The sequence below is a fragment of the Parasteatoda tepidariorum genome, chromosome 8, assembly GCF_043381705.1.
Source record: "Parasteatoda tepidariorum isolate YZ-2023 chromosome 8, CAS_Ptep_4.0, whole genome shotgun sequence".
Classification (NCBI taxonomy): Eukaryota; Metazoa; Arthropoda; class Arachnida; order Araneae; family Theridiidae; genus Parasteatoda; species Parasteatoda tepidariorum.
The window spans coordinates 70,291,097-70,304,846 of record NC_092211.1 but is presented as its reverse complement, the minus strand read 5'-3'; the positions used below and the strand labels follow the sequence as shown (position 1 = coordinate 70,304,846).

Here is a 13,750-nt window from a genome sequence, read left to right as displayed (position 1 = left end):
ACCGTTAAGGTAAAAAAGATTCTTTACCGTAAACTTTGCGGTCAATTAAATGGACAAACTCCTGCCAGTTATTTTACCATACTTTTAGAATGTGAATTTTAACCGTGTACATACGTAATTATTATTTATATATTGATGAGAAATACCCTACATATTAAAAAAATCTAGTTACAATGGTGTACAATATGGAAAAAAAATTATTACAGCACATTTTGGCATAATTTTTTAAAAACATTAAAAGCCATATTAATTTTCTAGCAAATCAGAGAAAACTGTAAAATTTGTATTAATTTTTTTTGTTTTACTTTGTTTATAAAATGAGCTTACAAATAATCTTTCATTCTGTAAGTTGTGACTTTTTACTTAAAATATGTTTATACCTAAAATATCAAAGCAATGATTCGTATTATTTAAAATTTTACTGAATAAATAATAAGCACAGCAAATCTATATGACATTCTAATGATGAAACATCAAATATATTTTACAATGTTGTAAAAGAAACGTAATAAATATAATTTTCAGCGGCTTTCTCCTAAAACAAAGCAGGAAATTATTTTGATATCATTAAATAAAATGCTTTAAATATAGTATTAGTGAATCTTTGGAAATATAATTCCTCGAAATTTATTTTATATGAGATAGAAGCTAAGTAAAGGAGATAAAAATTACTTCTTTTCTCAGTAGCTTAAAATTTAAAGCTTATGATCGAAACAAACAGTTACATTATTATATGAAAATAGTCATGATAACAAACTTATTTGTTGAAAAAAAGTTTAATGCTTTTAATGACGTCTGGTAGGAAAATAATATAATATACAGAATGCCATTATATGTCTAGATGTCTCTCACGTAACCTTTCCAATAATTATTTAAGATGTCTAGCAATAAGACTCCTTTATTTACAAAATATATTTCAATTATACCTTATAAAATATTGAAGCAAAAAGTTATTTTAATGATAGTCTAGCTTTTGAGACAAAGATAATTCACATTCTTTCAACGATAAGTTCATTTCTTTTATCAAAATATTATCAATTTAACAAAAGCATTGTTTTGTCATAATTATATTACTTTTTTCGGATATTGGATGCAAAATATATAAATTACTAATGCTTATTTCTTTGTCATGGAATTAATGGTCTATCATTGAAAATATTACCTATTTTATGACGATGTCTAGTCAGTATTTTCGATATATCGTCTTCCGTGTCTGTTAAACGAAAAAAATTTGCTTTTTCAGATTATTTATAAAAATCTTCATGTTTTGGTTTCAAATTTCCTCATTAAAATTCGTAACCATATGTCTTTTATTTTGCAGCTGTTAGAAAACGTAACTAGATGCGTAATTGTTTAGTCAGATTTTCTTTCTGATTAGAATGGAGATATCTATCTAAGATTAAAAAACTAACTGTAGATAACTATTTACTTCTAACTAATCCAATTCACTACCGAAAAGAAGTTCCTATATATGTTTATTTTTGATTTTTAAAATGTAATGATAGATAAAATTTGGAATTCGGGGCTAAGCTCTCTAAGTCAAAAAAATAGGGAAATTTTTTTTGCCTACTTTACTTTTTGTCTCTTAAGCTCTAGATTTTAAGATTTATTTGAATTAAAAGCAGCCATGTTCAAGAACGTTTATTAAATTGTGTAACAATTATTTTTTTGTTTCCATTTGATAAAAGACAATATGTATAGTAAATCTATAATTTTGTTAACATTTAATGCTGAAATATCAACGTTTGAAAAAACGAACTATAATATTTAAATAACCTGAAGAGCCAAAAAAACTGGTATACCTGCCTTATATCGTGTATGGTCCCCGCGAGCACGCAGAAGTGTCGCAACACGACGTGGCATGGATTCGATCAATGTGTGATGCAGTACTGGAGATAATTGATTAATAGTTTCTCTGAATCTGAATTTAGACACTTACGCTGGCTACCAAAATCCCCAGACATGAACATTATTGAACATATTTGGGATGTCTTGCCACGTGATGTTCAGAAACTATCCCTACCCCCTCTTACTCCCACTGGCTCATGGACAGCCCTGCAGGATTCACGGTGTCAATTATCTCCAGCACTACTTCACACATTGATCGAATCCATGCCACATCGTGCTGCGGCACTTCTGCGGGCTCGCGGGGGCCCTACGCGGTATAAGGCAGGTATATCAGTTTTTTTGGCTCTTCAGTGTATATGTAAAGGAATAAATGCAAATGAACGAAATTCTTATTTTTTTCACAGTAAGGCGTGTAATATGGCGAAAATAATTCATAATTAAGAATAAATAATGTAATGAATAAGGAATAAATTGGTAACCAATTTTTTATTTTTATAATATTTAGCCTGTTTTAAGTCTAAAAGTTCCTGCTTCTTTTATCATTTTTCAAGAACTCTCAATAAACTTTTTAAAATGGATTAAAAAAAGCCTATTTTGATACGACAAAAGAAGTATGTTTTACAGAATGTTTTCTACTACGCTCATAAAAGTCAAATATAGACAAATATGGAACGAGAATACATAATAAAGGAAGAAATAAATAAAAAAAGATTGATATATAGCTAAGAGCGAAAGATAGAAACAGAGAAAAGAGCACAAATAAAGTAAGTACAAAGTCAAAAATTCCAGAAAAATTTACAGTATCGGCACTTTGGATGCATTATCCATAAAATTCGTTTTACCGTAAAATCCATTTTTACCGTTAAAATATTATAAAGTAATTTTTAGACTTATATTTTTTTCATTAGAGTGATTCAGTGATATTACGGTAATTATTACTATAAAAATTACGGTAAATCAGATTTTTTTGTTCCGTAACATGCACATGTAAAATGGATTTTACTGCAAAAAGTACCGGCATATTGATTTCCAAATTTCTTTAAGTAACTTGATCCGGTATTTCTTACATTGCAGATAGAAAAAAGCATAAAAGATATATAAAATTTGTTAGACAATAATTTTTAATTGCGCGATGTGGGGAATTAGGTGCAATAGTGAACTAGATCTTTTAATTAAACGAAAAAGCAATATTTGTTTCATGAAATCAAAAGTTTGGCATGACTGGGCCATACAGAAAGAAAGAATGTCAATAAGGGGCTGGCTAAGAAAATTCTTAAATAGAAAACTTATCGACAGAATAACCTAAAAGAAGATTCGAAAGCAGATGGTAGAGCCACGATGGCTGAGGGGATAGAGCTTCAGCCTGCGAATGAGTTGACCCAGGTTCGAATCCCTGTGATAAATGGTTGATGCGATTTCTGCTTCCGGCTCTCATCGACCTCAAAGTTGACTTGAAAATCCCCTAATGGTAAACGAAACATTGGTTAGCGCCCCCTTGCCATCGGGCTAAACTTGGAAGAATTCCGTGGGTTTTCCTTTCAATATAACATAAATGCGGGTTAAATTCATAAAAAGTCCTCCACGAAGACTATCTAGATTCAGGAGTTCCTTTGTTTTCTATGATTCAAAATTACAAGGTTACAGAATTGAACGTTGAAAGCCGTAAACTCAGAATTGGGTTGGCTTTTTCACGATAATTATGAAATAGAATTTAAAAAAAGAGGATGATTAGATGAAATAACGTAAAATGTTATTTCATATAACATAAAATGTAATCATAATGAAAACTAGAAATAGGAAATCAGAGGAAGGATAAGAATAAAAAGTGTCCGTTAAAGTGTGTAATATGTTATTAATTTGACACTTTAACTAGTTATTCTATGAAATAACTAGGTATTCTATAAATTAACTAATGAGAGACAGTTAAAGTGTAAAATAAACAATTTATCTAAAACGAAACAACTAGGTATTCTGTAAATAAACTAATGATGGACAATTAAAATGAAAAAGAAGCAATTTATCCAATTTATGCAGCGTATAAATGGTATTTATGGAAACGTACCATAAAATCATTTGTTACAACAAGGATTACTAAAATGACACTTGAAATTACAAATAACATTATTTCTAAAACAAAAACATTTTTTGTTGACACACTGGGTGTTAAACGAACATTTTTTAATTAGAATTAGGGGTGGAAGGTAAATGTATTTGTCGTGCGAGATATATGATATGGATTATTTTACACTTTAACGGGCTGCAGATCGTTATTCTATGAAATAACTAGTTAAACCATGAAATACAAGAGAGTTTTGCACTTTAACGGACACGATCAGTTATTTCATGGAATTACTAGGCATTTTATAAAATAACGTATTTCATACTTTAACAGTAACATATATATATAAACCTATGCTGTACTATAATATAGTATACTATTCCATAAAATACAGAATGTTCCAAAATCTGACCGACCAAGAAATCAAAAAGATTAAGACTTTTTATTGAACATAAGATCTCAAATCACTATTGTAGAATTCATGACTAAAGGTGAATTAATTTGAGACGCGACTAAAGATGGACTCATATTGACGAATTGATGGATATCAAAAACACAGATGGGGTTTTACGTCTGGTATCATTTTAAGTCATTGTCGACTGTGAAATGACGTTAGAGCAAACAGTCTTATACATCCTTTCTGATATTTAATCATATAAATCTTTTGTAGCAATCATATAAATCTTTTTAATCATATATATCTGTTAAAATTACCATAATGTATGGTAATGACATTTCTAGTAAAAATAATATTATTCTGGAAATAAAGACCAAAATATACAATATTCTAACCATTGATTTAGTAATTTTTCGATTCCTATGGTAGCGGTTTACCGAAAATTTTGGTTTAAAAATTATAATACATCATTCAGTAAAAAACTACAAAACTGAAAAGTAAATTTAAACGAAGTTTTTAAATCATGCTCTAAAATATCGCAATAAAATTACCACATTTCACCATTTCCTTTCATCGCATGTCTTAAAACAATATTTTATTGCTAATTTTACCATAATAATTGCCAAAGTGCTTCGATAAATTTTCCGTATTTTTGTTGTCCCAATAGTGGTGAAAAACATGGTATATTTTACCATATTCTGGAAGTTTTGATTAGATTTTTTTCTCAGTGCTCTAGTTAGTTTTCATCCGCCTGATATATTTTAGCACCTTTCTACTGTAGTCAGTGACATTTTAAAACAAGATGTAGATATTGCATACATAAATTCTGATAGACACCATAGCTTTTAAAACAATGTCAAATTTTATTTTGATACTATATTTAATACACATTTATTTCTGATTTTTATTCCTTTCAAAGTTTTTGAGTATTTTTTTTTTTTTGGTTTTACATTTATCAACTGCTTGTACTTAAAAGGTGAATTTAGGTCACTGTTAAATTTCCGTGATATTTACAAAATGTTAATTTTTATGCTGATGAATTGTAATTTATTGTAGCTGTGTGCGAGGAAAAATTAAGTTCTTGTACTTTTTTGTGTGTTTTACTTTAAGTTTTTAGTGGTTATACACTGTAAAAAATTCTGTATCAGATTAAGATAAAAGTTCCAGTACTCAGGGTGCCGGTACTTTTTACCGCAAAATCCATTTTTACCGGAAAGATTAAGGAAACAAAAATCTTAGATACCATAATTTCAATGTAATAATTACCGTAAATCACTCATTTACTCTAATTAAATGAATATTACTGTAAAATTTACGGTATGATATTATGCGATCAAAATGGGTCTTACGGATAATGTATCCAAAGTGCCGTATACCATAATTTGATCCGGAAGTTTTTACAGTGTATTCACTTAATTATCTGTTTATTTATATTATTTTACTTCTTGATCATGTCCTATTTTCAAGAAGGTTATTACTGGATTATTACTGTTAATATATATCTTGGAAATGCAAGAAACCAGTATCCACTAAAACATATAAATGCATAATAAAATATATATTTGGTTAATAAATATCAATACCATTGTTATTAAATTTTTTAATCGAATTGGATGCAAAATTTTAAGTTGCCCGCTTAATAAAACCAGAAATTTGTAAAAACACTTTTCTCTCTCTCACTCTCGCCCTTTTTTCAAAATGCGCGTCAGTCATGTTTAAAGTTTAAGCATTTAAGTGCTTAGGGTTGATATGCTCATATTTATAAGAGACTAAAATGGGATTCATATTTTTATATCTGTTCAACCATTTCAAGTTCTTTTATATCACTGCAAAATGCTAATCTGGCAAGCTAAAGAGTAAAGTATATGAATGCAAATATTTAATATATATATATAGGAAATAACGGGATACACATCATTTCATTATGTATCTTTCCAATTATTACATTCATATTACTAGTATATGATTAGTTCATTTATATTATTACTAAATTGTATGTACATCACGTTAAAAGTTAAAATACTCAAAATGCGAAATGTTTTTGGGATATATTTATGGGACATTTAAATGGATTTTATGTTAAGTTAGATCTTTGAAATTATTTTAGGTACCTTTATATTGTTTCAAAATGTGAGTCTGGCATTGAAAAGCTTAAAATATTCTGAATAGAAAAGTTAATATATTAAATTGAAAAAATGGGATAAACATTTTCTAGATTTTTGCTTCTGTTTTAGGTACCTTGATACTGTTACAAAATGTGAGCAAGGTGAGTAAGATATCAAATAATCTGAGTGCAAATATTTAAAATATGTATGAAAAGTTCAAACGGGATTAACATGTTTTTAGATATTTCCAATTATTTTTGATACATCTATATTGTTTCAAAATGTAGATCTGACATGTAAAAGATTAAAGTACTCCAAAATAAAAGGGTTAATATATTAATGGGACATTTAAAACGGAAACATATTTTTTACATCTGTCCAATTACTTTTATATTGTTATACGTAGCTATCATTTGTTTATTAAAATTATATAAATTCTATAAAAACTATTGAATTACCTACCTTGTTGAATCCAGTAAAAGAAAGCCACAAGAATCACCTCCAATATTTTCATTTTAAAAAGTATATATTTATACATTCACAGTATCGTTTGTAATAAATGTTGCATCTTATTTATAGTGTAATCAATTATGTGATTTCTTAAAGAAAGTGGGGATTTCATTTAATAGTACTGTTTTAAGATGAGACTACGTTGCATCTTTTTTACCATCTTCCATATTAAATTATGTTTTACTGTTTGTTGATTATATAATTTTGCAGACTACAAAACTAATTCTGAGGAACTCAATCATTTTTTTAAAATGACATTTTCTTTTCCGTTTTTTTGCATATTCTATAAGTGTTTGTATTAATGTTTCTGATGTTGTATCATTCTTTCAAAGATGAATTTAATCACAAAAGTATGGAAAATATTTGAACCGCAAATATAAAACTGGAATTTATAATCTGTTTTTTATGATCCATGTAGAAAATCTTATACTTTTTTCAAGAAATTCAAACTCAGACTGTCAGTTGATATGATTTTTCTCTCATCATTAAAATGCACGTGGCTGTCGCAACAAAAGTTTTCTTCTCTGCCAAATTCGTCCGATCTAAACAACGGCACAGCACGTCTTTGGTGTGAGAGCGCAGCTGCTTAGCCGAAATACTGATCAATGTTATTTAAAGGTAACAAAAGTAAGAGACCGCGAGATATTAGCGCCATCTGTAAGACAAACTTTTAAGAGTTGATTCGAAAATGATATTTCTTTACTTGAAGTAGCACTTAATTAAAAAAAAATATTTTAAAATTGTATTCAATATGCAAAGTTATTTATAAAATATATCAGCTTAATAACTCAAGCAGCTTAAGAAAATATTTTTCGAATTTTTAACTTGCAGCATTATTTCTATCATTGAAACAGATCTTAAAAAAAATTATAAAGAAAACAAGTCTAATAAGCTAGGATTTTAAAGTTAGGAATTGAACTTGCTGAGAAGGTATTAATTTAAAATCAATATTTTTTTCTTATCTGCTAACAGTAAAATGGTGAAATGTTTAAAATTTTAATTTAAAATGAATTTAAAAACTCAGGTATTTAAGTATATGATTTAATATCTCACTTAATCAAATCTTTTTTTTTTTTTATTTCAATCTCCTCAAGAATCCTTTATAATATTCCTGTTTAAATCAAATATTGCTCTTTTTTAAGGTTTAGAAATTCCTATACTTTTTAAAGTTCTTTTTTTTTTTACTAATCATATAAAATTGCTGAGAGATTACTAGATTGTAATAACTGCCTATAATAACTCCAGGTTTAGTGTTAATAAACCAAACAAACTGAGTAAAAAGGCGATTTTTTTTTCAAGTGAGCACAAAATAAAGCTCTCCTTAAAGGGTGTAGTTAAATTTCAACACTTAAAATTGAAAATGATTTCCCCAAGCACACATACTATTTATTACATACCGTAGCTTTCGAAAACATCAATTAACGTTTATAAATTATTTACAATCGAATATGAAATGACATGAGATTGTTATTGCCTTCCTCGCTGAAATATACCAACTAAAAAAATTCACCATTGCAAAATGCACGTCTGTCTTTAGTTGTTTATAAGGATATATGTATTCTTATGCGTATGTCAACTGCACTAAATAATTTTAAAAATCTAATTTCTATCGGTCTCTGTTTTGTTAAACTAAATTGAAATTCGTCTTAATATTCATTCTGTGCGATGCCTTGATTTAATTTATACGCTAATTTTAATTAGAATATCGCATCCGAAACTACTTTTTCTTATTTGAATTGTATTTTTTAAAAAGAACTTAATTAGTTTTTATGCGTTTCATATCTTATAGTTATGGTAAATTTCAGTATTACTGAACTGCAAAAATTGTTTCTAAGCTGATACTTCTACGAATTCATGTTGGACAACTATAAAAATTGTGTGAAGGAACCCTTTTTCCAAGTAAACACAAAATCATGTTTTAATATATAGTTTGAAACTGTGTGTTTGAATTCTGAAACTTAAAATCAAGATCAAATGTTCTTACACGATAGGTTAAATATTTTTGCTTACGAAAATTTGGAAAAATGGAAATTAAAATGTTTTGAGTTTTCGATATCGTCTATAATTGTTTATAATCGATAACAAGTTGGTGAGTGTATGTGTCTGTTTTTAATGCAGAGCTGCTTTTGATCTACAGAAAATAATTTTTGCTGTTGAAATATGTATACACATTTTTGTTGTAATATAAGTATAATTTTACTTTAAATTTTACGTTTCTGTAAGACTATTAAATAATTTATAGAATTGTATTTTTCAGGAACTACTCAGCTATTCCCGATATTTTGGGGTCAGAAATCCATTTCATTCGGAAAAAAGTATGATTTTTCAAAGAAAGTACGTTTTTGTGTCTGATTTCGTAATTTAAAATATTGTCTGCACTAACAAGTTAGCAAATCAGGTAAATCTTTCGAATCTTTAAGATAGAGTCTTTGAGCGTGAAGATCCGATCATTATATCAAAATTTTTTCTGGGGAGGATCGTTTTTTATCTAACCCCTTTTTCGGAAGATACGAATTCCCGTCTCGCCCCCAACCAAAGAGCTGACGTAAAATATCCTCAGTGATAGACGGATCATAAGTAAACGGACCCTTTAAGCCAGGCAAACTGTGGGAGATTTTCGAAGTTTTCCACATCATGTAACGTATATATGGGTTAGTTCCATCTAAAAGTCCTCCACAAAGGCAAATTTCTCCCAATACTTGATCTAGGAGTTCCCTTGTCTTCTGTATTTAATTCAAAGTTACAATGCAATGGAGTTGATTATTAGTAGCCCTAAACAGAGTGAAAACTGCAATTCTTACAATTATATGAACTGAAACTGAAAAAATTAAGTTGATATGTGTTATGTCAGTAAAAAAAACTTTATAAAAATATATTTGGCCATGAATATCCAAATTAACATATAAAATCATAAACATACTTCAAAAGCATCCTGAAAAAGAAATCATTAAATAATTTAGCATATGCAACAAGCGTGAAAAAATCCTTATCTAATAATGCATGTAGTATAAATGCGTGTTTAGAAAATTTAGAGAAAATTTATTTTCCGAAAATATTCAGATAATAAAAAATTATATAGATTTGACTTAATATTTGTTACAAACATTCCTAGGAAAAGGCTATTAAAGAAATCAAATTCTTTTATAAAAAAATAAGTTTTTTATGACTTTAGTTTCTATAAATACTGTTAAATTAATTTTCAGAAAACTGATCTTGAGACTGCATTACTGCAATTCAGGAATATAACAACGCATGAGATATTAGATTTCTGTTAAAAATAGTTTTCTATATTAATTTTCGATGCTTGGAAAAGTTAATTGCACTCAAATGTCAAGCGTTTCCTTCTTTTATTTTAGTTTTTGAAATACCTGGAACATACAAATATTAAAAAAAAATCTTATGAAAATTAAGGATTGTCAGTAATTATAAGTAAAACTTTATAATTTTCTACAAAAATGCGAACAAAAATAAATATGAGAATTATTTTTTTTCAAGCGCTATCTGTAATAATACTACCATATAAACTTATAAAAAAAACAGATAAATGTGAATAAATATTTTTTTTATTTATTCATGAAGCGTTTTTTGAGCGTTCTTAACAATTTAAATTCTATGAATTTCAGCTTTTCCGTCGTTTACTTATTACATCATTAATATTTAATAACAATAAATGAAATTTTAATTTAATGTGTTTTTAAATTTAATTGTTTTTACTGGTCAAGATACTTGATTTCACATTAAAAATTTCTGTCGTACAATATAATTAGAAAATATAGGGAATAAATTGCCTTACACGTTTCTTTCTCTTCAACGATCTCATCTCTATATCTCTCATCAATATATCATCAATATATATATCATCAATATATCTCTCTGAAAAATATATTGCTCCTTTAAACGGCCTTAAGAGCCATATTTTATACGTCTGCACAAAGACTTGCATATACAAAACTTTTTATAGAGCAATTCTATATGAAATGCTTACCTAAGTAATCTTATAATATTGTTTTCAAATACAACTTTAAATATTTTTAAATTATATTTATTGAATGCATTCCTAAATATATCCTATAATTAAATACATTTTACAAAATCTAAAGGCTTTAAAAAATTTTTTTTTAGCAGTACACATATTTTTATTATAAACCATGGAAAATTTTACACTTATCACTTATCGACTAAACTGCTTGCTAATTTTAGATAATAATATAGCAGTTAAACAGTTTTTAAAAAATTGTACTCATACGAAGAATTTCGGAGAAATTATTGTTTTGTATGGCAATGACATTTCGGGATTTAAAAAAAAGAAAAACATTTCTGGTAATAAAATCAGATTATATGGTTTATGAATCGTTCATTTAGTTAAATTTTTCAGTCATATGGTAACAGTTTATCTGAAATTCTGGCTTTCAAAAATTATAGTTCTTATTACCACACATATAGTAAAAATTGCAAACCTAAAAATTTATCCAAATAAATGGTTTTTATGCCATATTCTAAGATATATCGTTAAAATTACCCAATTTCACCACAGTTATCAAAATTTATCACATGCTATAAAACCAATCACATATATAACGTCTAAATAACAAGTTTCAAATATTTCTCTTTGGCGTTTTTTACTTGTTTGGTATCAATTTATAAAAAAAAAATCAGATTTAATATCTGTAGTCTATGAGTCGAATGGTTAACTACAAAGCAACAATGATTCAGGTTTAGTTACATAATGTAAACAAGCATAAATGAAATTGAATCTCCGTCAAACATTTATGTTATTATGTTCGATTTTTTAAAGACGTTTTGAGTAATTCATCTATATCAAAAATGTCTGATATGCAATGACGTTTGAAAATAGAGAAAATAAATTACATTACAAGTTTCTTTCTTTTCAATTTTTTCGTCTCCGTATCAATATATTTCTTTGGAAAATATATTGCCTCCCTTTCATGGAGTTGCTCTTAAAGCTACTTACGGAAGTGCTGAGCTCAGTAGTTATTTTACGCCAAGAGAATATGAAATGTCAAAAGAATTCTAAATTATTCGTGAGTTTCGGTTTTGTTTGTTGTTGTACTTTGACACCAGAGTAATATACAACACGCACTCTGAAATATTTATTCTCTTAGATTTATGACCCAAAGCTTTAGTGATAAATTGATTTGAAAAATAGTTTTCTTACTTCGAAAACTGAATGGTTTTCTATAAATTTAACAAGAAAATAAAATGGCGCATATTGAGTTTTGCCAAACTTAAACACGGATGTAAAATCAAAACATAATCGAAAATACTCGGTAAATAAATTTGAGACAACTTAATAAGATAAACTTAATATATTTTTCATTTTTTAATATATTTTCATTTTTTTAATATATTTTCGTTTTGTAATTCAATCAAATTATTTTTATTCTATTTATAGGCGTAAAAAATAATCTTGGGTTTGTAGAATTACAATTAATATTTTACGAAAATATTTATCATTAACTGATTTATTAGTAAAGTAATTTATTTTTATTCCCGAAAAATTAATATAGAAGAGTAAAACAATTATTGTATTATATTTTAACTATGTAGTTAGCGTAAGCTATAAAAATGGTTAAATTTACTGAAAATAAACCGTTAGCTGGTTTGCCAGTATTAATCTGTCTAATTCACGGGAACATACTGTTATTTAAAGACGGACGCAAGTTTCTAAAACACCTGAATACTGTTATTTTAAGGAAAAAGTTCTGTTATTTTATCAAAAATAACTTTATTATTTTAACAAAAAAATGTAATTAAATGACATTGTCAGAGTTGTGGTCGATACGACCCAAGGGCAGAATTCGTAAGACTGGTCAATGTTGAGATTCGAACCAGGGTTCTGTCCTCTGAGGCACGGCAACTCTAGTGATTGATTATAAAGAAAAATCTTAAACTGTTTTTATGTTAGAAGTCTTACTTATAAAAATCATATTTAAGTGAAAGAACATTTAAAACTATATTGACCCACACATATAATAGAAATGTCTGCCAGTTTAACTTACTGAAAAATTATATCTAAAAACAGGTCATAATCAGGTTGAGTATCAATTTGACAATGAAATCAGTTAGTTATTTATATGGTAAGAATAAGTTATTTATACGATGCACAAAACCATAAAATAATTTCTAAAAAGTAAGACGAAGTATAGAAAATAATCATAAAATAATTTTAAAAAATCTATGATTAATCTATAATAATGAAAATAATCATAAAATGATTTTAAAAGTTATCTTATGGTAAGCAAAACTGTATAACAAAAACTGGAATTTAAATTTAACAGTTATAGCTTATAGCTTTTAAAAAACACAGATAAAAACTGAAAGAAAAATAAACAAAACTGAATTTTTTTACAGCACGCTGGTTACAATTAAAAACAGAAAAGAATCTGTATTTATCTTTCAACATTTCTTCTGCAAAAAATATGTTGTTTTTTTACTTCTCTAGAATTTACAGTTATATTTCACAAGAAATTGTGTAAATATTCCTGCTTGCAAAAGCTTCTTTTTATCCTAAAAATTGAAAAAGCGAGGCCTAATATTTTAATAAACGTCTGAGAAGCATGGTTTGTTTTAAAATGTATGGCAATGTTTCTTTAAAACATATTAAAACTTAATTTAGAGAAATTGTTCTTCACTCAATCCAAAAGATTTATCCAAGGCTGAACATTTATGTTATGCATATTTTCTGAAACAGTTACAAGGTGTTAAATTAAATTAAGTTGCCAATAATTTTGGACCATGTTGCTATGCAATTAAGTCGTATGTTACAAATTCGATATTAATTAACATTAGAAGCAATAGCTTTAGATCAGC

The 13,750-nt window shown here is 27.3% G+C and overlaps 1 protein-coding gene across 1 annotated transcript in view; it reads right to left on the bottom strand.

Annotated features, from left to right (window-relative positions):
* LOC107454452 (cell adhesion molecule Dscam1) overlaps positions 1 to 7,507 on the bottom strand; it is a 104,179-nt gene extending 96,672 nt beyond the window's left edge. Inside the window, exon 1 of the mRNA XM_071184207.1 lies at positions 6,872 to 7,507. Coding sequence (XP_071040308.1) covers positions 6,872 to 6,947 — 76 coding nt within the window. The 5' untranslated portion in view covers positions 6,948 to 7,507. The remainder of the gene's footprint in view (positions 1 to 6,871) is intronic.
* Positions 7,508 to 13,750: the final 6,243 nt, after the last annotated feature.